The 26,306-nt window shown below is 44.8% G+C and overlaps 2 protein-coding genes and 1 long non-coding RNA gene across 9 annotated transcripts in view; 1 reads left to right on the top strand and 2 right to left on the bottom strand.

Moving 5' to 3' along the window:
* Positions 1-615: 615 nt before the first annotated feature.
* Positions 616-11,659, bottom strand: LOC118299319 (carboxy-terminal domain RNA polymerase II polypeptide A small phosphatase 1). Of its 2 annotated transcripts, XM_035622933.2 has the most exons (8): positions 10,759-11,659; positions 5,558-5,706; positions 4,882-4,983; positions 4,491-4,547; positions 3,737-3,829; positions 3,322-3,507; positions 3,105-3,235; positions 616-2,913 (listed from the first exon to the last, which is right to left on the bottom strand). In XM_035622933.2, the coding sequence occupies exons 1-7, from the start codon at positions 10,829-10,831 to the stop codon at positions 3,107-3,109; spliced, it is 789 nt and encodes a 262-aa protein (XP_035478826.1). In that variant the 5' UTR covers positions 10,832-11,659; the 3' UTR covers positions 616-2,913; positions 3,105-3,106. The 2 variants fall into 2 exon arrangements, with proteins under 2 accessions (XP_035478826.1, XP_035478818.1); XM_035622925.2 differs by having other exon boundaries at positions 616-3,235; positions 10,759-11,658.
* An 873-nt stretch (positions 11,660-12,532) lies between these two features.
* Positions 12,533-26,306, bottom strand: part of spega (striated muscle enriched protein kinase a) — a 39,139-nt gene continuing 25,365 nt past the window's right edge. For 5 of the 6 annotated variants that reach the window (XM_035622873.2, XM_035622881.2, XM_035622903.2 and 2 more), the window contains 22 exons: positions 25,808-25,980; positions 25,294-25,406; positions 25,023-25,191; positions 24,594-24,693; positions 23,730-23,930; positions 23,274-23,331; positions 23,117-23,194; positions 22,847-23,019; positions 22,738-22,764; positions 22,478-22,630; positions 22,323-22,365; positions 22,147-22,212; positions 19,019-21,719; positions 18,760-18,927; positions 18,435-18,557; positions 17,371-17,538; positions 16,315-16,960; positions 15,676-15,915; positions 15,014-15,237; positions 14,835-14,910; positions 14,174-14,323; positions 12,533-14,088 (listed from right to left, as the gene is read on the bottom strand). In XM_035622873.2, coding sequence (XP_035478766.2) covers positions 13,848-14,088; positions 14,174-14,323; positions 14,835-14,910; positions 15,014-15,237; positions 15,676-15,915; positions 16,315-16,960; positions 17,371-17,538; positions 18,435-18,557; positions 18,760-18,927; positions 19,019-21,719; positions 22,147-22,212; positions 22,323-22,365; positions 22,478-22,630; positions 22,738-22,764; positions 22,847-23,019; positions 23,117-23,194; positions 23,274-23,331; positions 23,730-23,930; positions 24,594-24,693; positions 25,023-25,191; positions 25,294-25,406; positions 25,808-25,980 — 6,091 coding nt within the window. In that variant the 3' untranslated portion in view covers positions 12,533-13,847. Of the gene's footprint in view, positions 14,089-14,173; positions 14,324-14,834; positions 14,911-15,013; positions 15,238-15,675; positions 15,916-16,314; positions 16,961-17,370; positions 17,539-18,434; positions 18,558-18,759; positions 18,928-19,018; positions 21,720-22,146; positions 22,213-22,322; positions 22,366-22,477; positions 22,631-22,737; positions 22,765-22,846; positions 23,020-23,116; positions 23,195-23,273; positions 23,332-23,729; positions 23,931-24,593; positions 24,694-25,022; positions 25,192-25,293; positions 25,407-25,807; positions 25,981-26,306 lie in introns of those variants that run through there. The other variant, XR_004789829.2, reaches the window with a different exon arrangement.
* Positions 17,560-26,273, top strand: LOC118299332. Its single transcript, XR_004789830.2, has 4 exons — positions 17,560-18,354; positions 18,454-18,567; positions 23,316-23,390; positions 25,044-26,273. It is a non-coding gene; the product is annotated as an uncharacterized LOC118299332 (long non-coding RNA).

Below are 26,306 nucleotides of genomic sequence, written 5' to 3'. Positions count from 1 at the left end.
ATCATTACAGCAGACACACTATTAACTGTGTAGCACCACCCAGTGGTCACTGCCTAGATTACACACATCACAATCTAAAAAAGACAAGAGCAGCATCTTGACATCTCATGTTTATACAAAGCCACATTTGTGACTGTGTGTCTTGGTCCACTCCAGAACCAGTAGGTGGTATGATCCTGTTGTGCAATAGTCCAAATTGAACTCTGCGCTAATAATAATTCTAAAAAAAATCGCGTGTCCCATCAATTCCTGTAAGTTGTCCATCCTCTTTGGTTTGTTGCCTTCCTCTCTGGCTACCATATTTAAAAGTCCATTCGGTTGCACATTTCACTGCCATCTTTCACGGAGCCGTTTAAATTGAGTACTGGACTTAAAAAAGTATTTGACGGAGCTATTTCTATTCTGTCTTCAATCAATTGTGTCTTTCAATAATAGAACCCAGCTCCTCAGATCTATCTGTTGGTCTTCGAACAGAGTCCATTTTAACACTACATTAAAAAAACAAACTTATATGTTACTGTGTCTGAGGAATCAAACCCGCATGCTCAAAATGATCACGAATATCGTTTCCTAACAATTTTAGAAAAGAAGAGATGGGCAACAGAACAGCACTTGGACCGTCTTTCATTACGCATTTATGGAAAAAAGGAAATGACATTATTACAAACAGTACATATATCATTTGGTATGATAAAACAACAAAAGGCCAAAGAATTAGGGTTACATCTATCGAATCATGAGTACAGTAACATGAATATTGCATATATTAATGACATTTGTTTGCCTAATTACTGTGCAAAACAAAATATACATATCTACTGAATGTGTGAGAAGTACAGTATTCTGAGAATGGGCCCCCCCCGAAGTGACAACACTTGTTTTTAAATGTAATCAAATGTTCCTATAAATTATCCTCTTTGCCTATGAATAAAATAAAAGGAAACCAACCCCAGTGAGACGTGACCACGGCTGATACGAAACACATTTCACAATGGGCCTGTTATGTGTCTATAACAGTGACATACTCCTTGTTTTCAGCTGCTTCATACATTAATATATGACATAACCAACCAGGTCTTTGATGAAAACAGTGAAACTGGAAATATTGTATCAGAGGACCACTCCTGGGCAAAAGCAATAATAATAAGAATTAAAATCATAAGTATTTAGAAAAGACCCAGACTTGTCTGATTGACAAAGAATTTGTTAAACATAGAAAATAATGTAATAGCTCTTAATGTTGTGGACTTAAGGAATTTAACTGTCATTACTGTTCCATCCTGTTCAAGGTTCTTGCGCAGCGCTCGTGTGCGTCGCGGTAACTTAACGTCGCTGGCTTATGTGCTCACTCACTTTTGCTAGCTGTCCGTACAATGTTAAAGGGAAGATGAACTCACACACCAGGTTCACCAGCTGACTCCGCCTCCGATGACGTCTGACGTCAGCAGAGCCCTGAATTTACACTGACTGGATTTGGTTGGCTGGTTGCCTAAATATTAGCGTGTACGTACGAGTTTCTCCGCGAGTCAAAAACAACCGTTACCGATTCAACGGTGTCAGAAACTCAACATCTGGCTTAAAAGGAAAACTCCACCCACTGCTACACATCATAAAACACTTTTGGAAACTCTTCTCCAAATGTGATTTTGGAGCTCATGTCAAACAGACAGATCCCGAATGTCAACATTTCACGTTCCACTGCAACTGTATCTCGACGCTGAAGGTGCAAAAAAAAAAATCTGCATGAGTGTGGAAGGGTTTTTAGGGTGGAATTCTCCTTTAAATCGGGACTGAATTAAAACCACAACACCTTGTGTATCCTTGAGCCCCCCCCCCCCACACATGCACGCACACACCGACGCATGTTTTAGTACAAAATCCTGTTTCCAGCGTATGTGTACCGCTTGATAAAAAAAGAAGAGAAAGAACTTTCTTTACCCATTCACACAGTCTGTAGATGCTGTGAGAAATTCAAGTGTTGTGTGTGTGTGTGTGTGTGTGGCTTTAAAACATGTAACACGATGTAACACGACCCCGACAATAAAAAAACGACCCAGCATCTTCTGTTTTTTTCAAAACATCCAGGTCCTCTCGTCTGTGGCAACCTGACGCCTGCTGAATCGCAGGTGGAAGGATACGGTGCACTCTGGCTGTCCATTGCTCTTTAAACCTCCTTTGGGAAACCCACATCTGACGAACAACAGCTGCTCCCTCACCGTCGACATGCGGATGGTTGGATGTTCATACTTGTATGAAAAAATTAAACACTGCTGTCGTCATCTTTTCCCCAAGCCTGAATCTTTCAGCTCGGCCTTCCAATGCCTTGTTTTTCTTCCTGCTGAGATTTCTTCTCAACCTGTTTATTTAGTAAATAGTTATAATCCTCATTTCTTGTTCAATTGTCTAAGCAATAAACTGCAGTGAAGACATGATTTGACCTGTAAAGTGCTGACCAATCAATTAGTTACATTTCCTAATTATATTTTAAGTTATAATCCTCGCAGGGTTTTGAAGAGTTTTTCCTCTCTCCAATAAACACCATATCACTTTGCTCTAAAAAACCTTGAGGGTCACATGATCACGGCCGCAGACAAATAGTGTGATAATAGTAATAGTAAGAAGAAGAAGAGGGCGTGTGATGAAGATAACACTGCTCCCAAATGTTTATAAAATACGCCCACAAAATCTCACTCTTTCCGTGACAAGACTGATCGAGAAAAAGCGTCGCCGTAGTTTCTCTCCAACTTTATCCAACCTTGCTTCAGTTTCGTCAGGATTAGTCCAGCAGCCGAGTCCGTGTCCGCTGGACTCATGGATTCAGGCCTCGGCTATATCCACTCTACTGCAGGTTCAGAGACGCTGGAGAAATGTCCTCTGACATTCATTCATCACTTTCATCCACTAGCTGGTGCGCTGGGGGGGCAGGGAAAGTTACAGTGTCATTTTCTGACAGTTTTCCATTTTGTCCAGAAGGTGGCAGTGATGCCGCCGTTAAATACTCCTGAACAATGAAGTGTGCTTTTTACTGGGAAAGGTGAAGGCCTCGCTGGGTGATGGCGATGCGCCGCCGTGCTCAGAGTTGAGGTCGTGGAAGATTTGAATACCGTTAGCTCGACGCCCCTTGGTGCTTGAGGACCGTGTAGACGTTGTCGACTTTGCTCAGCCTCTCGAAGAACGGGATGAGGTCCAGCAGCTCGGTGTCAGACATGTCGTCGAACCACGAGGCCACGGGCACCTGGACGGGAAAACACACCGCGGTGATATTGATCGCTGACGAAAAGTCTTGTGAGAGTCGACGATGGTGGCAACGGGATTACTCACTGCGTTGTCGGGGTGGAAGATGTAGGAGGCCGGGGAGTTGTCCACGATGATGACTTTGTTCAGGTCGCGACCCAGGCGACTCAGGTCCTTCACGTAATTTCCCCGGTGGAAGACGCAGGACTCCCTGAAGAGGCGGCAGCGGAAGGCGCCCCACTTGTCCAGGAGGTCAGACACTGGGTCTGCGTACTGCGGCAAAAATAAAACACGGCGTTAAAACACGGAATCAATGAAAGTTTGACAGGTTTATTTTGTATGTAATTATTTTGGATTATACCTTTGTTCACAGAACCTTCATACATGTATACAAGTACACCTATTAACCAACATACAACATATTTGTACTACAAGTTTGAATCAATAGTACTTTATACTGTAAAAAGATGACAAATGTTGGGGAACGGAAAGCGTTCTTCACCTTGGCTAAACTGGCGGTGAACAAGACGCACTCAAACAGCTCCCCCATCCTCTTGAGGAACTCGTCGACGTGGGGCCGCTTCAGGACGTACACCTGGAACACAAGGCAAGTCTTCAAACCGGCTTCCTGCACAGACTGCGTTTTCCAAAACGCAACAGGTTTCCACACATTCTGAACTGCCCCCGAGGACTCGTGACAGTTTCTACTTGCATGATGGATAATGTGGAGGTTTACTGTGCTGAATGGAACTCGTGGACGAGGTTGTTCATATGATCAAAGAACTTTTATGCAGGGAGCAGCAACACCACGCTGTCATATAGAAACTATTAAGCAACAGCAGTAAAAAAAACCTGAGCCGCACAAGAAACTAATAAACACAAAGACGAACACGTAAAACATCTGGCTCCGAAAGTAAAATCCCAGACTCATTTCTTTTTCTTGAAGTCCCTCCATTTTTCCCCCCTCCTCCTTTCTGCAGCGTCGGCGTCTGAGGGCAGCGTTCCTGAACCAAGTCATCCAGAATAGGCTGTGCTTGTCTGAACAAACCTATCCTGGATTACTTGAATCAGGCCCAGACCCACGGTACGTCGTCCAGCCTCCAATGCTGCCGCGTCTTCAATTCCCTAAAAATGCAGACAGGGGAACTCACGTACTCACGCAATTTAAAACTTCCGTGATCAACGAGGAGCCACCGTTGCATTAGGGGGACAACGGGTTACAATGAGAACATTTCTGCTGTATGACCCGACGTTACCTGGTGTACCGTTCCTTCTATGTCCACGGGAATGATGAAATCTGCGTTGTTCACAGGCTGAAGGACAAAAAAAAGGATGGTTGTAAACAACAAGAGATTGGACTGACTGTGGGATTAGTGCATGACATGTGCACATAGAGGCAAACAGTCAGCTGTGTGCGTGTCTGTGTGTACACGGATGAGCGACTGTTTATTTTAAGGAACCCGCTAGTTTTGATTTGGCACCTTTCAGCGATGACAGAAGAGTGGCAGTCGGAGCCAATAACACTGAACACAGGTTCTTACCATTAAACACAACTATGAATAATATGATATGATCACAGGGCAGGACAAATATGACCTTTCAGCAATTAAAGAACACAGTAGCGATCCTGGACACAGTGTGTCTCACCTTAAAAGAGCTGTGGACCAATGTCTCGTCCAGATCTATGACCACGCAGATCTTTCCTGAGTCTTTCGACTTCGCTGGAGGCAGCAGGGGCTTCACCTGGATCTTAAAAAAATACAGCAAATTACATTATTTTTCCACCCAGGCAGAAATTAAAAAATGCTTTGAACAGCGGGAGAAATGCACAAAACACAACATTTGGAAGAAGACAACACCGGGGGGGTTACGTCCGTGTCCAGACTCAAGTGATATGTGCAGTGCAGGCTTTGAAGCAAAAAAATGTTTTTTTGTCATAATTAAGATATTAGGAAATTCTTCATAGATGGACAAAAACTTGTTTTCTACAGTGACCAAGATCTAATCACTCCCTCCTGGAGTATGAATAGATTTTGTATGCCGGATGTCATGAAAATAACCATATATAATGCACTTTGTCGCAATTAGCCCGAGTTATGGCCATACGAGTTAGAAAAAATCTTATCAGTTCATTCCCTCAAATCCCTCCTGAGACCTTTGCCGTGCGACCTCCAAAATGTAATCATTTAATTCTTGAGTCCCAGGTGGACCTCACGCCACTCCGGAGATACAGTAGTAATGACAAGTGGGACGGCTGGAAACTTTCCATCGTCGTGGACACGGGACAGATTCCATGCCATCAGTGGGACGGAGGCAAACGCACCTTGGAGACGGTGCCGTTCTCCTCCACCAGCAGAGGGGCGTTGTTGTTGACCGGCGGGAGCTCGGGCTGGTCCCGACAGAGGCAGCAGAACAGGCTGGAGAAGAGGCCTCGGCTCCGGGGCTTCTTGGAGGACAGCGAGGGGGACGAGCCTGCGGAAGAAGAAGGGGAGGAAGAGGACTTCAAGTACTTTTACACTTCGAGTTGAGTCGCACTGACTTTTGAAGCCCCCGTGAGATGAAAATATCCACGTTGCCAGGTTAAATCCTGTGACACTATAAACTATTCATTTATCCCGTTATAAAACCAATATCAAAAAGTATTTTTTTTTTACATCTAAATTTATCTTTTCTGTTCCTGTAAAAACACTTTCATTTGTTTGATGACTCATCCCTGCACTCGGGGCCGTTTGCACATTCTGCACCTAGTGATCATGTTATCTGGAGTTTTTAATCTGCCTGAATTTTTATCTGGGCCTATATGCTGTCCTGTTAAATCCGCAAGTGAAGGTGGTGGCGAAAAGTCAACTCAACAAAAGAGAGCAGGCTGTCGTCGTGACTTTTCATGTGAAGCTGCTAGTTTCTGTCGACTCTGCGCCATTTGCCGCTGTAAACGCCGATCGATATCCACGACAGCTCCCTCCATATTTTCTTCTACCAGATACGTTAATATGAGGAATCAAACATCTCCGAAGTCTGTTTCACTTGGTCTTAAAAGCCCAAAACAGATTATAAAATACCTTTACTATACTACTTTTTTTTACCCTCTCCACGTGTTGCTCATCACTTTGTTCACAATTAATCTTTTTTGACAACAGATCAATGAATGTAAAGATGATGCACGACGAACACCCAGTAGACACAAATGTATCTGGCTGCATGACCAAAAAATTCAGTCGATCGTTTTCATCCTCTACCAATCATGTTGAACAGCAAGGGGAAAAAAAAGTTATGTTAAATTATTCTGTTCCAGCTTCTGAAATGTGAATATTTTCTGCTTTGCTTACTTCAATGAGATTCTATTTGGGTTTTTGACTAAATTAGGGGGGAAAACCAAAATACCAGACAAACGTGAATAGGTTTGATTTATTAGGTTTCCATTATACAAATGTTTTGTTGAGTCAAAATTCAAATCAGCTACTTTCCGTCCCATAAACTTTCTTGGTTGCGCTTCCCCGGACTTTGTTTCTGTCTCTTTATGCGCCGCGCTGCCTGTCTCCGTCTGTCTGGACGTGACCGTTTTACCAACACACAAACCCCCCTGTTGTCCATCTCTCACGCCCCTTTCATTCGCCCGCCGACGCTCCCCTCCTACTCCCAATTGTGGATTCAAACCCCGTCTGACCCTCCACTGGCCTCCGCCGCGCTCCGGCCAAAAAACAGGAAGAGGAAACAGACGGGTAATCAGAGGAGGAGGCTGCTTGCCATCATGTTGTGCTGGCATAGCAGGAGGGAGCTTGCTATGCCATCATCCGCGTAGCGTCTTCCTCCTACCGGGTCAGGTTGTCATTTTTTAACTTGTGTATTCGAATGCTGTTCTCTCTGAGTTGAGCGGACATAAAAATGATGAAAAAGAGAAAAGAGACACTTTCGTGTCCTTATAATTCCCAGCCTTTGCTCCTGTGTCCTTTCCTTGCTCCCTCCAGTCTCTGCTCACATCGACATGCATGCCTTTTAATCACAAGCCTTTCAGCAGGCAAAAAGAAGAAGAAGAAAAAAAGACTAACTGGGTGCGTTCTGCAAAACACAGAGCATGCCTTTAATTATAAAGAGGGCCCTTGTGTGGACGACAGGGGAGAACCACACTGCGGGCGAATATCTACTGACTGATCCTCAAACCTTAATCATAAGAAAAAGACTGTCACTGTAATAGTTATTGTGTATTTTCAGTCCCGTCCGGTGGGCATTTCACCTCTTTGCAGCCAAAACAATGTCCAGCATATTGTGTCATTCTTCTTAAAATAGATTTCTCATGCAGACGACATACAGAGCGTGTGAAGAGCATAAAAAAGATTTGTCTGAATGTTTGCGACTGCTTTAGTAAATAATTAATCTGGGAAATAATCCGTAGATTAGATGAATAGTATTTAATGAGTTATTCATTTATTTATGTAATTTACTATCATCGAGCAGCAAACCCACACACGTTTGACAGGCAAACAAGGAAAATGTCAGCTGAATAATTTTCTGTCAATTGATTTAATCGTTCTGGTTCTCAGATCTTTAAATCATACGTTTCCAATGTGGTGTGGGTTTGGCCAATCACAAAGTCACTGTTCAGATCTATTTCAAATGTTCAATACTTTTATAATAATTTGTTCTGACATTTCGAACACTAACACCCAGAACACAATGAATGTATTAGTGTCAGCTTTGGGGAGCAGTAAGAACCCATTCAAGTTTGACACGGAACCTGGAGATGTGTTCTACTCAGTTCCGTTCTAGTTTAAGAAGAAATATAAGATGCGGTTTTCAACAGTTAAAAAAATGCCTGCCTAGAACCAAACATAAAACTATCGTTTGATGTTGTGTTCAGGTCCTCTGTGAGCTGGAGGCCGGGACATTTAAAGCTGCTGGTCATTTGGATGATACCGACATTAACACTTACATAATGCAGAAAGAAGCCGAAACGGTCTGATCATGAGACTTGTTTGTTCTTGACTTGTGGAGTTTGTTGTCGCATCGCCGGCAGGAGTAAAAGCTCAAGAGGTGAAAAAATGTGTCAAAGGACGAAGAGCAGAAGATTAAATGCAGCTGTACCCGTTCCCTAAAACATCAATCTGTGAATTTGACAGACACGCCGACCATCAACGTGTCATCTCCTGTCCCGCAGCTTCACTGAAAAATGAATAATTTCAGACTGCACGACGTATCAGTAATTCTAAAGCCAAACCCCTGAGCATCAGTCAGACTGTAAATCGGGCTAATTTCTGTGGCTGCTGTGATTCCAAACATAAAGGAACCGAACCCACGACAAAAACGAGCGTCTCTCTCTCTCTCTCTCTCTCTACTGTTTTTAAGGGTTTAAATTATTTGAAATGAACATCCTCTAAAACAGCTCTTACACATTGATGTGTCAATAAAACAGACTAGTGAAACTTTTTAGACTGGTTAGTGATGTTTGAGCGAATCCAACCTCCTCCAGTTAAAACAGATGAACACTACGAACATCGCGCCACAGTTTTGTGCAGACACTCGTTTCACGATCACGCAGGTTGAGTCTGAAACTTAAATGAGATGCCAATGTCACGCCTGCTCGACTTGCATACTGATGTGTGAAGAAACAATGATCAGTTGTAAATTGGCCAGATAGCAAACAGCATAATGCCGTTATTTATAAAATCAATGGTTTGCATTTTAACATCCGACCGAGAGAAAAAAAATATGATTCACTCTTCAGTCTGGTTCTTCTTGAACCAGTCGTGCTCAAGGTTTGTGGAACCTCGGTGCGACCCAGGAGACCAGCGTCCACCAGATAAGAGCAGAACCATTCCGATGCTTCGTTAATGGAGGGTACACAATGGAAGTAAACTGTTACTAAGATGGTACCTGCAAAATTGTATTTTTTCCCCTCTCACAAGCCTTCTTCATGAGGATTCTCTAAATGAGACCAGACACAACAAAGGACCCACAACGAAGAGCTTTGTTGTCATTTCATGAGGCCAACAACTACGGTTTCCTGTCAGGACCTCGTCAGTCAGGCAGAGCAGAGTGAACATTTCCACTGCTCGAGGGGCCGCCGCTGTGTCACATGCGTGAGGTTATGTAATAGATTATACAGCTACACATTCCCAAGGAGGCTTGCTGTTGATGTTGACATCTCAGCCACTGATCGCCTGCTCACACTTCAGCTCATTCTTCAAAGTGGAAACGATCGAATCTCTGCGGGAGTACAGACTTACTACAGACTTTCGATTGTAATACTAGACAGGAAGTGACACTCAAACATGACAAACATTGGACTGTTGGCAAGCATTCCCGCAAGGACGATGACCGACAAGGTCTCCGGATTATTCAGTAACCCGCATTTATGTACACTCTGAAGGTATGTCAGCGCTTTTTGTCCAGTGGCTCCACACAGAATGGATAACGGAAAGAGTTCCTCGTCGGAAATCTGAATTTTCACAGGCCCGTCATTCAGTTAAGAGGGAGACAAGGCGGCTTTGTAGTAAAATGACCAGTGCTCAGAGTTATGACAGCAGGAAAGAGCAGATACCATTAGGATTAAACATGACCTCCTTACCTCCGGCAAGGAGGTCATGTTTTCATCTGTTTGTGTGTTGTGTGCTACTTTACCAATTTCCACAGAGTTTGATGGAGGAATGAAGGAGAAGAAGCCGTTCAATTTTGAGGCGGATTAAGGGGCATATCCAGGAATTATGTTTTCTTTCACATTTCCACTATAAGCACCAGACAATTGAGAGTATAGGATTGTTCGGCCCTTGGCAGGAAGTACAGATTACTGAGTGACGCTTTGGTTTCTCACATCCTTGGTATGAAAATGTCCCCGCTGCTGTAGATAATGAATTAGTTATGACAATGATATGCAATGTTTATGAGAGTACATTCATTTAATTTCACTATAATGATTCAAAGTGTGCCCGTTCTGACGTTGTTGTAATGTCATTATAAGAGTCATTCCAGGGGAGATGGAGCAGATTAAAAGGGTTATTTCGTGCATTCTCAATACAGGAAACAGGTCACTGTAGCCACTGTTAATGTGATAATGATAGTTTTTTTTTATTTTATTTTTAAAGATTATTCCATGCAGCCACGGTGCTGTGTGCAACCTTTTTGTTACCATACCATACATCAGACTGTAGACTGCCTATAAGGGTTTGCAGATGTTGTTGTGCTTATAGCACGAGCGTATGGCTGCACATGAAGCACTGGTGCGTCATTTCCTTTTACTTTCATCACAGGCCGAAGGGCCGCGGCCACAATCTGTTCACACACACACACACACACACACACACACACACACAGCAGAGCAACAAATGACACGAACGTGTTTTTCCAGTTCCCTTTTAAGAAGTGTGTGTTTAGTGCAGCAGATGCCCGCAGAAGTGCCGATTAAAAAGATCCATGAAGTCTGACTCACAGCTGTGCGGCCGCGGAGGTGCACAACTTTTTTTTGGGGGGGGGGGGGGGTTGTTTTTCCCCCCTGACATCGAGTGCGGAACCAACAGATCGAAAGCCACTCACCCCGCTCGCCCGCGGCTCTGCTCGCCTCCTCGTCGCGGCTGACTTGGGTGATCACCGAGGCCGGGGCGTCCATCGCATCCAGGTCCGGTCCGGTCCGCGGCGCTGGGCTCGCTCTTCAAAAGTTCACACGCGGTGGAACACACACGGGAGCGAAGCGCCTCGGGGGGAAGAACATCGCATCGCAGTGCGTCCAGTATTACTGTCCGGGTGTCGCCGCCGCCGCCGCCGTCCGGATCGGATTTAACCACGCTCGAGTTTTTCTGTTGTTGTTGTTGTTGTTGTTTTTCTTTTTTTGAAAGGCCCGAAAGTCAAAAGAACATTTGTCACGGAGTTGGCAACTTTGATTCAATATGGTGCTCGACTCCGCTCGGAAATGTTCAAGATCCAAGCGCGGTGGTTTCAAGGCTCCCCCCTCGTTTCGCTTAAAGCGGCGCCGTGAAGGAATGGCCGCGGCGAGACGCTCCCTCCGGCCGCTGCGGCTAAGCAAGTTTGACGACGGTCCCTTAAAGTTTCCCCGAAATAAAGTTGCTCCAAAAAAAGTTAAGCCAAGCCAAGCTAAGCTAAGCTAGCGAACGCCGACCGCAGCCACAGACGTCTTTCGGCCAAACACAACAGCTGCTTAAGACATCACCAGAGAAACATACGTCGCTTACGGCGTGTGTTTATTTCCTATTGGTCCCAGTGCAACAACGCACGACCTTAAAGCGCATACGCGTCATTTAATCAACGGCTAAAGTAAGCAAACGCAAACAAAGTCACTCCGAAGATACAGCAGGAGGTTAAAGAAGACTTCTCCATACGTTGTGACCGGCAGCTGTGGTTCTACCCTCCACCGCCGTAGTTGTGTAGTGACTCGGAGTTTGTAGAAACTTACTCCAGAGCAAAAAAAGTTTTCGTGGGAGTAGCCGTACAGAAACGCCCAGTTCGGGTTCCCTTGAAACTGCCTCCGGCCAGGGACCGTCTCACAAGTGCAGTCTCTGTGCTACGTTTTATTTTCTAAACACAGTGGCTCGGTCTAGACGTTGCTGTTTGTTTTATTTCCCTTCACTAAGTTTGAATGAAACAGTTTTTGTTTTTTTTTAATTGGCAACGTTTTTATCCTGTATTCGTCATTAGAAAGCTGCTTAATATGTGCACATTCCCTCTTGTTTGGTTTAACTTTACAGTACAATGTGTATACTTGTCTTTTATTTCCCACATTTACTATACACACACACACACACACAGACACACACACGTTTAATATCAACTCAAAGGAGCTTAGAAAATGTGCATTTGTGTTGATTAAACAAGCAGATGGTATAGTAATTTGAAATGAGCACCACCTCCACATCTAAATATAAATGTGTCCCTAATGATTATCTGATATCAAAACATGTAATAGTATGCCACTCACTTTTGTCATGTGCACAAGTAGGAATGATGAGAATCTGCATCATAGTTTATACTTTTTTTGTGTAATGAGTGGTGCATTTTCCTCCCCTTGTCCTATATATGTGAATTTTTTTCACAATTTATTTTTTGCCGGCTGCCAGGGTTGTCACTGGCAAGCAAACAAAGCAAAAGAGCAAAACACTCGAGAGTGTGAGGTTTTAGAGTCGAGGTTTCCAAGGGAACCTGCGCACAAAACAACGCTATGTTGTGCATACAAGGGGATACAAAGGTGCATGCATTGTTTTAGTTCCCTGTAGTAGTCAGGGGATCTGACAAACCCGAGACGTAGCAGGTAAAAATGTAACATCCTACACTGAAAAAGTGTTGAGTTCATTTCCCCAACTGTATCAATGGTTTATTACAGACTATCTCATAAAAACATTGTCAAATCGTCCACATATAAACACCGCAAATTGGTACATTTACAAATCGTCAACCGTCCCAAGTTCATACAAAAGAAGAACAATGCGATAGAGCAAACACATAATGACATTCTATCATCACGAGGACTGCACGGATGCGTGTATAAACGTGTGCATGTTTGTAAGAATATATTTGCTGTAAGTCCAAATATTGTAGTCAACTTTTTTTTTGTTGCTCTCTAATAATTCAATTGTGAATTGGAGCCAATGGAGACACATTTGCAAGATAAATATTTTGGATGTAAATCCGATTGAGGCACTGACTGGGTGATCATGATTTAAGCCTACGGACCAACTTTAATGGGCCACACTGAGAAAACAACAGTGATTTACCAACAGTGTGTGCACGACCTTTCAGAGTGAAACGTTATCTAAATCACATTACTGCTCTTCATAGTTGTATTACAGCCAGAGATCAAGTTTAACCACAGAACAAGAAGTTGCACCACAAATTCCTATAGCTCACCCTAAAACAGTTCATTTTCTACTGTGTGATCCATAACACCAACCACATAAACACTCCTTTATTTCTATTTTTGTTGTTTTGGCCGCAATGCCAATTTGAAAGGTGATTCAAAAATGCTCTCGCGCTCTCACAGACACACACTCACGCACGCACACGAGAACACACATGCAAATAAATTAACATAAAGTAAACAGTTTCAAGAAGAAAAAGAATATTTTTTGGTTTTAAAATGTGTAAGATAATGTGGGGGGGGGGGAAAATAGCAGCTTAAATCATGATACATTCGCATGAGTTGTTTACTACTAAATTTAGTGACATAAACAAGGTTGTGCAGAAGAAATGTTGATGGACACACGTTCCCAGGCTGACGGTGCAGAGTAGAGTAGAGTGTTTGTCCAAAACCAAAATATCCATGTGCAATTCAAGGATTCACCACATGACTGAGAACTTGTGCAATGAAAGAAAGAAACAGAGCATCCTGTGTCCTCTCAGGGAATCGACAGTTTGTGAATCTCAGCTGTTCAGACGTCATGACGGTCAGCTGCTCTGTCCGCTTATCACTTTGTTTCTTCAGAATCCCATTCGTGTTGAATGTTCACTTCTCCCCCAAATAACAGGCGGACTTGTCTTTTCTTTGGATATTATCATATCCGGCTGTCTGCCCGTCCCGTGGGTTTTACCTGTGCCCCGCTCGGCAGGCCGACGTTTTACATGCAGCGGTAATTCACAGCGGAGTCGAGATGTGTTTTTGCGTCTGACGCGCCACTTCACTTTGGGCTGGGAACGTGCGGTGCAGCCGTCCCAGGCGCCGGCGACTGTGGCGAGCTCTGGTAGGCGCGCAGCAGCACTTTGTGCTTTGTGGCCCCCTCTGTGCGACGGCACTGCTGTTCCACCAGGAACTCTTTGAGACCGCCGGAGGTGAAGGTGAGTGTTTGCCTCCTCAGCTTCATCAGGTAAGAATCCTGCAGCCAGGCGTGCGTGAAGCAGTCTCGTGTGGTAGCGCGGGCCCTGAAAATATGCACACACAGAACTTAGCGGCGGATCCCCCTTCCCAAATGGAAGTCTACAGTCGACGTTTGGCGTTGGCACTCACCACGGGTAACTGCTCAACATCTTCTTGAGAAAGGCAGAGGCACTTTGGGACACATTTGAGTACAGTTTAAGTGGGTCGAACTTTGCCATCAGGATTTTGGATTCGACTTGTAAAGGGTCTTTATCTTCAAAGGGCAGTCGGCCGCTGAGCCTGGTTGTAAACACAGAAAATAAAATACTAGATTACCTCTGACAAGGAGGCTATATGTTTTCATTGCTGTTTTTCATTGCTGTTTTTCTGCAGGCGTACTCAAAAAATCAGAGCTGTGAAATTTTGTGGAGGGACGGGGCATGACCCGAGGAGGAACCCCGTTACATTTATGGAGTGGATCCGGATAAACGGGTGGATCCAGGAAACTCTTTTCACTTTCATTAACATGGCGAGATAGGCCGTTAGCCTTTGTGGGGGTACGCATTCCTCAGCTCTTTCTCTCAGTTTGTAAAATGTGTAAAAATTACAAAATTATAAAATAATTGACTTAACTGACAAAATCAGTAATTTATTTGTCTCTTCTTTAAGTGGTAACTAATAAACATGATATTCTTAAATCAAACACACAGTCAGTGCTGATGACGCTGCGACGAAAACAAATTCTTGGTTTTGTGGTCATTAAAGTGACTGAAGAGAAGGAAGAGACACACACGGGGCACATTCAACTTACATGATGAAGGTGACAACTCCAACAGTCCAAATATCCGCAGGAGGACCAACCACTTCACCTTTGACCATCTCCGGAGCTTGGATCGCAGCGCGTGTAACGGTGAGAACAACGAAAAGTCAGAAAAATGAAGGTCATTGTTAAAACAGCGACGTCTTTGAAAGAAAAGAAAAGGTCCTCACCCATGTATTCCAGTGCTTCTGTTCCTGAGTTGCCGTGCTTGAGGCTGAGCGGGTTGAAGCTTTGCGCGCTCCCAAAGTCCACGATCTTGATGGCGTTGAGGTTGGTCACCAAGATGTTGTCGGGCTTGAGGTCGAGGTGGAGGACACGGCGACTGTGGAGGTACTCGACGCCCTGGAGGATCTGGACCAGGTATCCCGCCACGTCGTCCTCAGAGTAACGGAACCTGAGGTGTGCAACGGTATACCACTTAATAAACCGCGTTGATTGGTCCTGAGTTTGTGTTTCTCAAGCATGAGGCAACATATATTGAGACTGTACAGCCAGCACTGCTCGTAATAGAACACACGAAAAAACACACACAGGGCTCAACCAGTCTAAAATAATTCATGGATACACTCAAAGTGCACTAACTAACTGTGCAATATTTATATTTAGTCTCCATGTGCTACTATTGCTGCTGTTCTGTATATAGTATTATTTACCTTTGTTTATTTATTTAATGTTATTTTTTGTTAAATTTTGTACATACTAACCCTTTTTTGTAAATTTCTTTATATATTTTTCTGTCCACTTTGCGGCTTTAATGCCCAAATGTCCCCATTGTGGGACGACTAAAGGTATATCTTATCTTATCTTATCTTATCTTATCCACCGTCCTTACCTGTCTATGAGGCTGTGCAGCAGCTCTTTGCCAGTGCAGTACTCCGCCACCAGCACCAGGTAGCGCGGCGTGACGTAGGCTTCGTGCAGGGCCATCACCTTTTCATTGTGAAGGTGTTTCAGGATCTCGTACTCCTTCAGGACCTCCTGCTTGTTCTCCTGACTGAAGGGAATGATCTTCGCCATGTAGATTTTGCCTGTCGCATTCTCTCGGCACTCCCGGACCACTCCATACCGACCTCTGGCGAAAGAACAAACAAACATCTGAACCACAGCTTGACTGCGTGAGGCTGTTGATAAGATTTTCTCGATGACACCACTTAACGTCACAGCAAATATCCTTAAAGTTTTCCCAGAATAGCAGTTTCAGCATGTTGGGAGCTCTGAAAGTGCATTTCGACTGAAAGGGCCTTAAAACGCAACATAAACACCGGGTTAATTAACTTGTTTTATGTGGATCAGCAGCTCCTCGGGTCTGTTTACTGTGGGTTTCATTGCAGGTTTTTCAGACTATCACCAGAAAATCTTGCGAGTAAAGTCCAACGAGAGTGCACAAGATGTTATCGTAAAACAAAACAGATCCAATTAAGTATTGAAGATTAACCAGTGTATCTGTTTTCTCCTGAAAGGTCAGTCTCACCTGGCCTTCTCATCCAGGAAAGTGTAGGGTTTCTGAGGAACCCCCTGTCGCAGAGCAGTGGACGGTGTCGCGCGTCTTGATGGGGTGCCTCTGGTGGGGGTGCTGGCCCCTTCACCGATGGGGCTCAGGCTGGATGTCTGGAGCACTTGGGGGATAAAGGAGACAGGGGTTGGAGCCACACGAGCAGTGATGGTGGCGTTGGGCACATATGTGGGCACAGAGGCCGCGGCGGGTTTTGCGGGGGTCGAAGACGGGGCTACAAGCGGAGGCGGTGATACGGGTGGGGTCTGGGTCATAGGGGTCACCACGTTTACTGGACTCTGGGGTTTGGGGAGGACAAAGGGCGGAGGTGCTTTTACTGTGGGTGAAGAGGGAAGGCTGGAGCTGATTTCTTGAGCCTCCTCTGTTGCCGATGGAGGGTTTGCGGCATCACTGGAAGGCAGAGAGGTTGGAGGGGTGCGCGTCACCGCCTTCGCTGGGGAGGCGGGATCTGTTGGAGAGGTGGAGGTGGTGGTGGAGACAGGTGTCCTGGGAGCGCTGTTCTGGACTGGTTTGAGTGGAAGCACGGTCACTGAAGAGGTGACCACCTGTTCAGGTGGGCGTGGGACAGTGTTCACAACGGCAACAGTGGGTGACGCTCCTCCTTCTGTAAAAAAAGACAGACAAAGCAGTGACTTAGTATGTTTATTAATATACATTCTTACAAATAATCATCACTTTTTCCCAAGTTTTTTAACTATCTATTGACACTTTTAAACACATTTCTTTGAATCAAGTTTGGGTAATATGACGATAACTGTCACAATTTTTGCCACAATTCACTATGTGTCATGTTACTTTATGAAAATGCTGGATCGTCGTGGTTTCCCTTGGTACGTTGAACAAGACATTCTCAGCTGCTCATATTGTCTATTGGCCCTTTTTCAATTAATTTAACTTTGGACAATGTACTACATTAAAAACATGTGCTCATAGTGAGAGGTTTTAGATTTTCTTTAATGTTAAAATGCCCCTCAGCTACTCTCATGTTTGGAAGTTTGACGGTGTATGAAATACCCGCTGACGAGTCCAGGCGGACTGGAGCAGAGGGGTTGCTGTGTGGCCCCTGTCCAGCCTTGTTGACGCAGGAGACGCGGAACCTGAAGACGCCACCTGGTGGCAGGTTTGTGACGTTGTAGTAGCAGTCAACGACTCTGGTCGCTACAGTCAGCCACTTAGAATCTCCTGTAACAACAGAGGGAGAAGAAAGGAGTGTGCTTGACATGATGTTGCTGTGACTTTGTGAATAGAGTTATGTAAAAAAAACTCATGTGTATGTATTTAGGTATGCATATTGGATTTATATTCATAAAGAGAGACTATGTAGAGAGGTGAGAGATAAATCCTGAGGGACAACTGGTGGATTTGTGAGGCAGCAGCTTGAAAACAAACCCCGATCCACACACTAGGTGGTGCTGTTGTCAAACTAATAATGACTGATGGAAAAAAAGTAAAAGCTTGAAATGATAATGGAAAATGTTATGTTCGTGCTCGGTTTGCCAGCAGAAAAATGATCTGTCGTAGAATATTATTTCTTCAAAACAGATATGAGTTCAAATGCAAATCGCGGTGACAGGTAGTGATTCAGAGTAAACCTAAATCTGTGTCGCTTGGCAAAGACGAATTTGGAAAAGCGGCGACAAGGTTTGACACATGATGTCTACCAGACCGTGACGTTCAATAAATATTCACAAGCTCTGAGTCAGTGTAGCATTACTTTTCATCCACCGCACTGTGAGATAATGATGATTCATCATGCACAATGACAGCCGCCACCGGTACAGTCACTATTCCTTCGCGGACTGACTCATTTTCTCTATGCGCTGTCCACCTACAGTGCAAAGCCAAACATTGTCTGAGCTTTTCAAACACTGCAGCTTGAATCCTTTCGTTTTTATTTATTTTTCATTTTGACTCTTGTGGCTCCACCACATCACGCACGGGGAATGTAAAATGACGACTCCCTATAGCATGTCTCAGCTCATTGAAAGAAGAGATTAGGTAATTTCTTTAGAGGAAAGGAGTTGCTGCTAAATGATTAATAAAAATAGGAGGGAGGGGAACTTCCAATACTCACTCACCCTCTGTTTTTCTTTCTAGTGTGTAGCTGCACGGAGACTTGCTGTCCGCTGGCTTCCAGAGCACCAGGGCTGTGTTGTTGTAAGTCTGGGGGACTTCAGGTGTCCCCGGCCGCCTTGGGACACCTTCAATAAGGTAAACAAACGGGTCAGTCCATTTCAAATTCCCATTTTGCTCCATTTTATAAAAAATGGACAACAATTTTTTTTTAATAATTCATGAAAATTGATTCAGTCGTTTTTGGGTAATCCTGCTGATAGATAGGACAGAAATGAAAACATAATTCCTTGTTGGAGGTGATAACCATGGGCTCAAACAGATACTTACAAGCTATGGATAGTGTACAGGAAGTGGTGATGGTAGCAATAGGGTTGGTAGCCACACATTCATAAATTCCAGCGTCTCTCCGGCTGGACTTCATGATCGTGAGGAGCTGCCTGCCGTCTGGGTGGGAGATCAAGTTGATTCTGTCATCCACCTCCAGCGGTTTCCGTTCTGGAATACAGAAAAACAAACAACAGTTATAATACAAAGCAACATCAGCTACTGCATGAAAACCAAAATAAAACCAAACCGTTTCAGTGACCTTTCATCCACGTGATTTCCGGATGTGGGCTTCCAGCTGGAAGGCAGCTGAGCGTGACAGGCTCCCCCTCCGATAAGATGTGGTCTTTCAGCTTGATGTGGAACACTGGAGCGAAATCCGAAGCAGAGCGGACAAACTGCAGGCTGGTGGAAGAACCCCCCTCTTTGGGGACGGACGAAGGCAGATCCGATTGGGAAGGAGTTTTGTCTTTCTTGCCCCTTGTCAAACCCCATCTGTCCCACCGGGATCGCCTGTCACCGTCTGAGGCTTTTTCGGAATGGAAGCTAGACGCGGATTCAATCGATTCCTTGGACGCACCGGCACCGGCCTGTTTCGCCAGTTGATTCTCAGGGATGCCCATTGCTTGGGGTCCGCGCCCCTCAGATTGGGAATGACGATGGCGAGTAAACAGGGGTGTCCGCTTTTCCTCTGCTTCTCCCTTTCTCTCTTCCGACTGACTGCGGATTTTTGTGGATATCACTGCCACTTTGTCCTCAAACTTCTGTCGCATCGCCAGGACGGGAGAATCTGTGACTTTTTTTAAGTCCTTCTTCTGTGCAAGCTCTTTCTGACTGCCGTCAGCATTTTTATCTTTTCTCTCCTCTGACTGGGTCCTCATTTTGGCAGAAATTCCAGCCATTTTGGACTCAAACTTGCGCCTCATAGCAAAAACCGACGACTCCTCAGCTTTTCTTTGTTCTCTCTCCTCTTGCTGCTTCTGTGCCCCTGCATTGTTCTGCTCCTTTGTATCCAGGGACTTGCTGCGACCGATAGCCCATGAAACTCTCTTGCCCACAGCAGAGTCCTGCACATTCTGATGCTTTTCCTCTTTGGGTTTCTCACCCTTCTTATCAACGGATGTTGACTTCTTGGTCCGCAAAGAAAACCTCCCAATTAGACCAAGGCCCGTTTCCTTATCTTCATCCCTCAAATCTTGAACAGATTTGGATTTCTCCTGTAGTCCCTTGGATACCATTTCCAGAGGCGCTCCCCTTGCACCTGGCCTGTAAACCTCTTCACCCCCTTCAACCGCCTTCCTGCCCAGTACCGGGGACTTCTCCTCCGATTTGTTTCTGGTCAACTTCCGTAGGCCGCGGGTTAAAGACGACTCTCGTTTCTTAAACCTGGCTTCAAAGACTTCTTCTGAGTCAATGTCTTTGATGTCGGTCCTGAGCACAGGCTGGTGGGGCGCGGTAAGAAGATCAGGATTTGATGATACAGAAGTGGAACCGGGAGATCGGTCAGCAGTTGCTACTTTGGCAAATACTGCTGGGTGTTCAGGTAATGTAGGGGTATCCGTGTCACTCGTACCAGCTGGCTTGGCTGTAGCTGGAGGGTCTTTGGATCTTTTGGTCTTGCCAGATGTTTGAAACGGCACTGCGACCGCTTGTATGGCACCATTTTGTGTTGTTTTTTCATCGCCCTTCACATCGTTCTCATTAATATGTAACCCCTGGTTTTCTGTCCTCTCTTCTTGCTCATCATCCTCCTCTATCACAATTATAGGAGTAATTACAGAGGGCGATCTGGACTCAGATTCTCCTCTATCTGCTTGTGCTAGCAGGGTTTTGGTCCGTTTCTGTGTTTCCTCATGTCCTGTCACATTGTTCTGTTTTTGCTGTTGGTCCACTCCTGGTGTTGGGAGTATGAAGGAGGTCCTCACTGTGGGGGAGGTAGATGTAGACTCCAGTGTTGTTTGCTCTGTTAATGCGGACATCGACGTTGCCTCTAGGAGCCTTTTCCCTTCTATGCTACCGCTGCCCACAGATGGGATCTCCAAGGGCGCTCCGAACCTGCGGTGCAGCGGCATTGGCTCAGAATCCCCTTGAGTGAAGGAGGAGCTTTTGCGGAAAACCTTCGTCTTTGGTGTGTCCTCCCCTGGACTATCAGAAGATGCTGCTCGAGTGAATGTCGATGGCCCTGCTCTGGATCTCCTCAAATTTCGATCTAGTGACCCTGTCTGCCTCTGATCTTCCATGCCCAGCGTTTCAAACAAGGGCCCTCGCAGGCCGCTCATCTTTTTGTCCATGCTTCCTCCTCTGAGCAGCCGCTGTCTCATCAGTTCCAGTTTCAGAGCATAATCCTCCTGGCTCAACTTTGCTGCCCCAGGACTTGGGCTGCGATTGGGTAGCTCCATAGAAACAGACTTTTTCAGACTCTTGTTACTTGCCTCTGAGGCCTCATTGGCATTTTCATCTTCTGGGTCAATGTGGAGAAGTAGTGCTGAATCAGCAGAGCTTCCTCTCCTCATAGTAGCCCTCCTTGCTTTTGTCTCTGTTTCATCCGACTCCACACTTGATCCTTTTTTAAGGGGCACTCGTTTTGTCTTATCTTTTTTCTCCCCATTTGGGGTTTGCTCTTCCTCTGTCAAACTTTGAATAGCCACTCCTCTTGTACCTACAACCTCCACATTGTCCTTTCTCCTTGTCCCATCAGCGGCGACACTGGGCCATCCGGTGACATCTTCGTCCCCTGGGATCTCGTTAAGGGAAACCCTGGAACCAGAAAAGACCATCGACAGTGGCATGGGAATGAAGGGAAGCTCATCGACATCTGCATCCGAGTCCGAGGAAGAGGAAAGTGGTGGGGAGCCTCCTTTAAAATGTCGCGCCACAGCAATGCAGACGTGGCTGGATGAGTCGTTCAGGAGCTCCGGGATGGACCGCATAATCATTTTGGCTTTGTAGCTGATAAGAGAACGCTGAAACAAGGCGACAAAGAACACCATGAGGAATTCATTTCATTACTTAATAATCTGCCATGCCATGTCCCTAGACAGTGTGAATAAAATCTGTTTCACATTGAAAAGAGTTTTCAGTCACTATGAAATTATGAATTATCTGACCAGCAACCATGGCTTCATGGGTGAGTTGAATACAGCTTTGATATGACCGTAACACCAGGTTGACTACTACTAAGTACTGGTGACAACCTCTGCTCTTAATAGCCAAAAAAAATATCTAACTTATGGCATCTCCAATGATAGAGAGCATTGCCACTCAAGTCAGTCCAGCCTTCTTTGAAGGTTCAATCCAGGTCTTAATTTAGTCCCATGTGGGTAGCAGCCCTTAGAGTTTTTACGTGTGTCAATCTCACATTTCCAAAAGTCAAGTACAAATGTTCCTTACCTGCCATCGCCGTCTAGACAAAACTTGCTTCAGCATAGCAGTGCCAATGCTCTTGTTCGTCGGTGACTGCAAGAAAAAAAGATGGGAACACACCATTGACCTTTGAGGAGATATGAATCCTAAGAAACTTTGGAACATTTGAGGCTTAGTGACATATTCTCTGAGGGGCAGCTCACCTTGAACCAAGGATGACGTAGGCACTCAATGGCACTGGGCCTCCTGGGGGATGGAAAAGTTTAGACATAGTTTAGACACTATTCAATTAAACTATGGTCAGCCACTGTAAACCGAATGTTTAATTTTGATAAAAAGGAGTCGTCGAGATGCTTACAGTCTGTCCACCACCAAAAGTTTGATGACAAATCCCTTTGCTTCTTTGCAGAGGTCAGAAAACATGCCCTCCTCAAATGCCACGTTGTAGTTACGGATATTTAAAGCAGTAGCTCTGTCATTCTCGCCGGCAAAAGGGGACACACCGGTCAGGCTGTAATAAAAACATGAAAGAGAGAAAATGATTTTGATAAAGACGATGAAACTGTTAAAGAAAATACACATTATTGGAAGAAAGACACTAAACACTATTTAACATACCAGAGGTAAGTGATGACACCAACAGGCCTGTGGGGGAGCAGGACAGAACGATATTATTACATTATACGGCTTATTCACTTCACAACGCTATATAGAAGAGGTGCCTCACCATATGTCTGATGCCGTGGAAATGGGAGTTTGGTTAACAATCTCTGGGGCGATGTATTCTGGCGTGCCGTATTTGCAGTAGTAATCCTCTGAAGTCTCCAATTTTATGGAATTTCCAAAGTCACAAATGCGGATTTGGTCACTCCCAGGACTTGCCATTAAAATATTTTCAGGCTAGAGGCAGGTGTGTACACAGGAGCAGCAATGTTATGTACTTGTTAAGGATCATAGCAATCTTGATCAAATAAATGTGGATGGAACGGACAGATACCTTTATATCAAGGTGGGCAATGTGTTTTTGGTGAAGATAGCGAAGACCCTCCAAGACCTGCTGAACACTGCTGCGAATCTGTAGAAACATAAGGGAGTGAACTTGAGAGTAATGTTACATAATGTTGGCGCAGCGCGGTCGGCAGAAGCACACAAACCTGCAGCTCCGTGACTGTTGTTTTTTTGGCCATTCTCTCCAGGAACTCCTCATGACACCTTCACACAACCGTTGAGGAAAAACGACAGAGCAGTGACACGACTGCACAGCCCGAGTGGTAGGTGCATGAGAAATGAATTATAAATGAGCAAAAAAACTCCCACACATCCCATCCTCTAGCTAATTCCACTCGTCGGTGATGAGTCAGAGAGAAAAAGCCGTGTTCCCCCCCTTTCATGCCTCCCGGGAACTGCAGGAGAGATTAGGATTAATGGTTTGGCTCTTTAATGTCCTTTGGGATGCACTGAAGTGCACTTTTGGTAGAGAGTGAACTATTTGAAACAGTGCTGCGGGAAAGGCAAAGCTTTCTTGACTGTAGTTTGTTCTCAATACAACATAATAAATACATCATGTGAAGTACAACAACCGCTCCTGACATTGAAAGTAAAAGGGATACAACTCTGTGATGAGCACCACCACATCTTTCTTCTCGAACGCGTCGTGGAAATAGAGAATCTTCTCGTTGTCCAGCTCAGACAGCAGGTCCATCTCTCTGAGGGCCGAGGCCTTCTTCTTTCCTCGCGCTGAAATGAACTTGGCTGCAAATTCGGCCTTTCCCTTCATCTGAGTCACTCTCTTCACGTAGGAGAAGGCGCCCCTGCACAGTCACACAGTAATGACATTGATGGTTGTTTCTGTGTTTTTTGTTTTACACATTGCAGTTTATACTTTGTGCAAAAATCTGTCCTTTGTACTGACACTAAATTAAATCAGAGGTTTTTGCACCTTGTTCCGTCATCCCCAAAAGATGTGACTGATGGAATAAAAGGGATCTACATGTTATTTAAGTAAACAGAATGCTCCACTAACAGCTTTTGCACTTTCTCCAGTTTAATAACCAATTCTTCTTTGCAAAAGGGAGAACTACCGTGGGAGAAAGGGGAGACAAAGAGGAGGAGGGAAAACCATTGTTTAGTTGACTTTCATTCTCCTTGAAGGAGAAAACTATCTGAATCTGAATTCCCTGCTGCTCTGTTTGATAACCAGCACACATTGGCTGTTGGGAAACAGATTTTCCTGTCGGCCTGCTTTGCCTGTCTCCACCAAGTCGGACCAAAACAAATCATCTGTCGGCCAAAGTGACGGCTAATTTGCTCGGTCCGGTGACTCATCTGTCGTTACCGTCTACTGTTGCTGAGCAAGTGCGACTCCCCTGCTCTCCCCTCCCACCTCTCACAACCTTCAGCTCTCAAACAGCCGTTAATATCAATGCCCTCATTGTGTGTGAAAGGAGGCAAGACACACACACACACACACTCACCTCCCTATCTCTTTGTGGATATCATAGTAATCCGTCAAACGCCTCATCTTCCTCAGAATGGTTCCCTCGTCCTCCATTGGCTCCGCTGCTTCTTTTCGCTCTGCGGGGAGCAGCAACATCGGCATTTTCATTTTGTGTGTGTGTGCGTGTGTTTGGCTGTACACGTGTGCCTGCATAGTGACAGATGGTTTCATATTGTAGTCTCACAACACCTCGTGGTCCCGCCCATATGGTGTAGATTTAGAGGTGCAATTTTCTGCAAACCACTTGAATCAGTTATTTTTTTATGTCCTATTACATCCTCTTATTTTTCTTATGTTGGAGTTTCACAGAGTTATAATCCCCCTTTAGAAAAAGGCAGAACGTGAGTGTACATGTCAGGTATGTTGGTGCATACAACGCTGTTGGTATTGATATCAGACTACAGACCTGTGTGAATTGTGAGCTCAGCCTTGCAGGAGTTGGGGCCGGCCAGGTTCTTCGCCGTGCAGGTGTACACACCCGAGTGCTCGGGGCGGGCGTTGAGGACAACGAGGGAATATTCCGGGTCATCGTACACAAATGTGAAGTGGCTGCTTTCAGAGAGGAGCACATCATCCTGCAAAAGACCGACGGATAATTAAAATGCTAATTTCAATGTCACATTTTCCTCGAAAAATAGATATTCTAGCATTAGAATAACAAATGCTAATTCTTATACCTTATACCACAGAATATCCGGGTCTGGTTTCCCTTCAACCACGACAGCCAGGCGGGACGTGTCCCCAACGTGCACATCCACGTCCTCCATGATGGTTTCAAACATAGGAGGCACTATGGACGAAAAATATCAAAACTTTCAACATTTAACACTGGAGGTTGACACAAATGTATTTCTAAATGAAACATGACAGACTGCATATGAGAAATTGCTTGGTTTCTCTATGCAGCTTCTGGCAAATAAAGTATTTGATGTGGCGCTCATGTTTTTAGATTGAATTTTAAACCGAATTCATAGTTTATATACCTTCATCACATCTGTATCTAGTTTCTCTTCTTTGGGTCATTAAATTAATGTAGGAGCCCTATGAGGATGCAGATGTTTGTTTTTTATATTCAAAACTCCAGCAAGAAGGAGGCAAAAAATAGAACAAAAAATTGCTAAAGCTCAGTTTAAATTAACAGCTGCTCTCCGTTGTACGGATTATACATTTCTCTGTCTGGACTTAACTGACCTGCCATGGCCAGCTGAAGCGTGCAGAGGTCACTGCCAAACTGGTTACTGGCTGTGACCAACAACTGGCCCACGTCTGTGCTCCTGACCCGCTGAAGCTTCAGGGTATGCTGATCGTCGTCCGGCATGCTCATCTCACACATCCCCGGTCTGTTGACCAGCGCCACCCCCCTCCTGGGCAAGACCGCGGCAATATGTCACAGTGAATGCACAGACCACAAATCAACACCTTAACCCTCTCCCCCAAAGGTTTTTTTTTTTTTTTTTTTACTCCTGTGTGTTATCATGTATATATGCAAGGATCAGCTAATCTCAAGGGAGTTTTTTCTCCTCCACAGTCGCCAAGTGCTTTCTCGTTGTGTGAACTGTTGGGTTTTCTCCTGTAATATTGGGAGGTCTCAATCTTACTATGTAAAGTGCCTTGAGATAATGTGTGTTATGATTTGGTGCTATACAAATAAAATTGATTTGATTTGATTCGTCTCTCTCGTACAAACGTG

The sequence above is a fragment of the Scophthalmus maximus genome, chromosome 1 (assembly GCF_022379125.1).
Source record: "Scophthalmus maximus strain ysfricsl-2021 chromosome 1, ASM2237912v1, whole genome shotgun sequence".
Classification (NCBI taxonomy): domain Eukaryota; kingdom Metazoa; phylum Chordata; class Actinopteri; order Pleuronectiformes; family Scophthalmidae; genus Scophthalmus; species Scophthalmus maximus.
The sequence above is the reverse complement of the archived record's forward strand: the minus strand, read 5'-3'. Positions and strand labels throughout refer to the sequence as shown.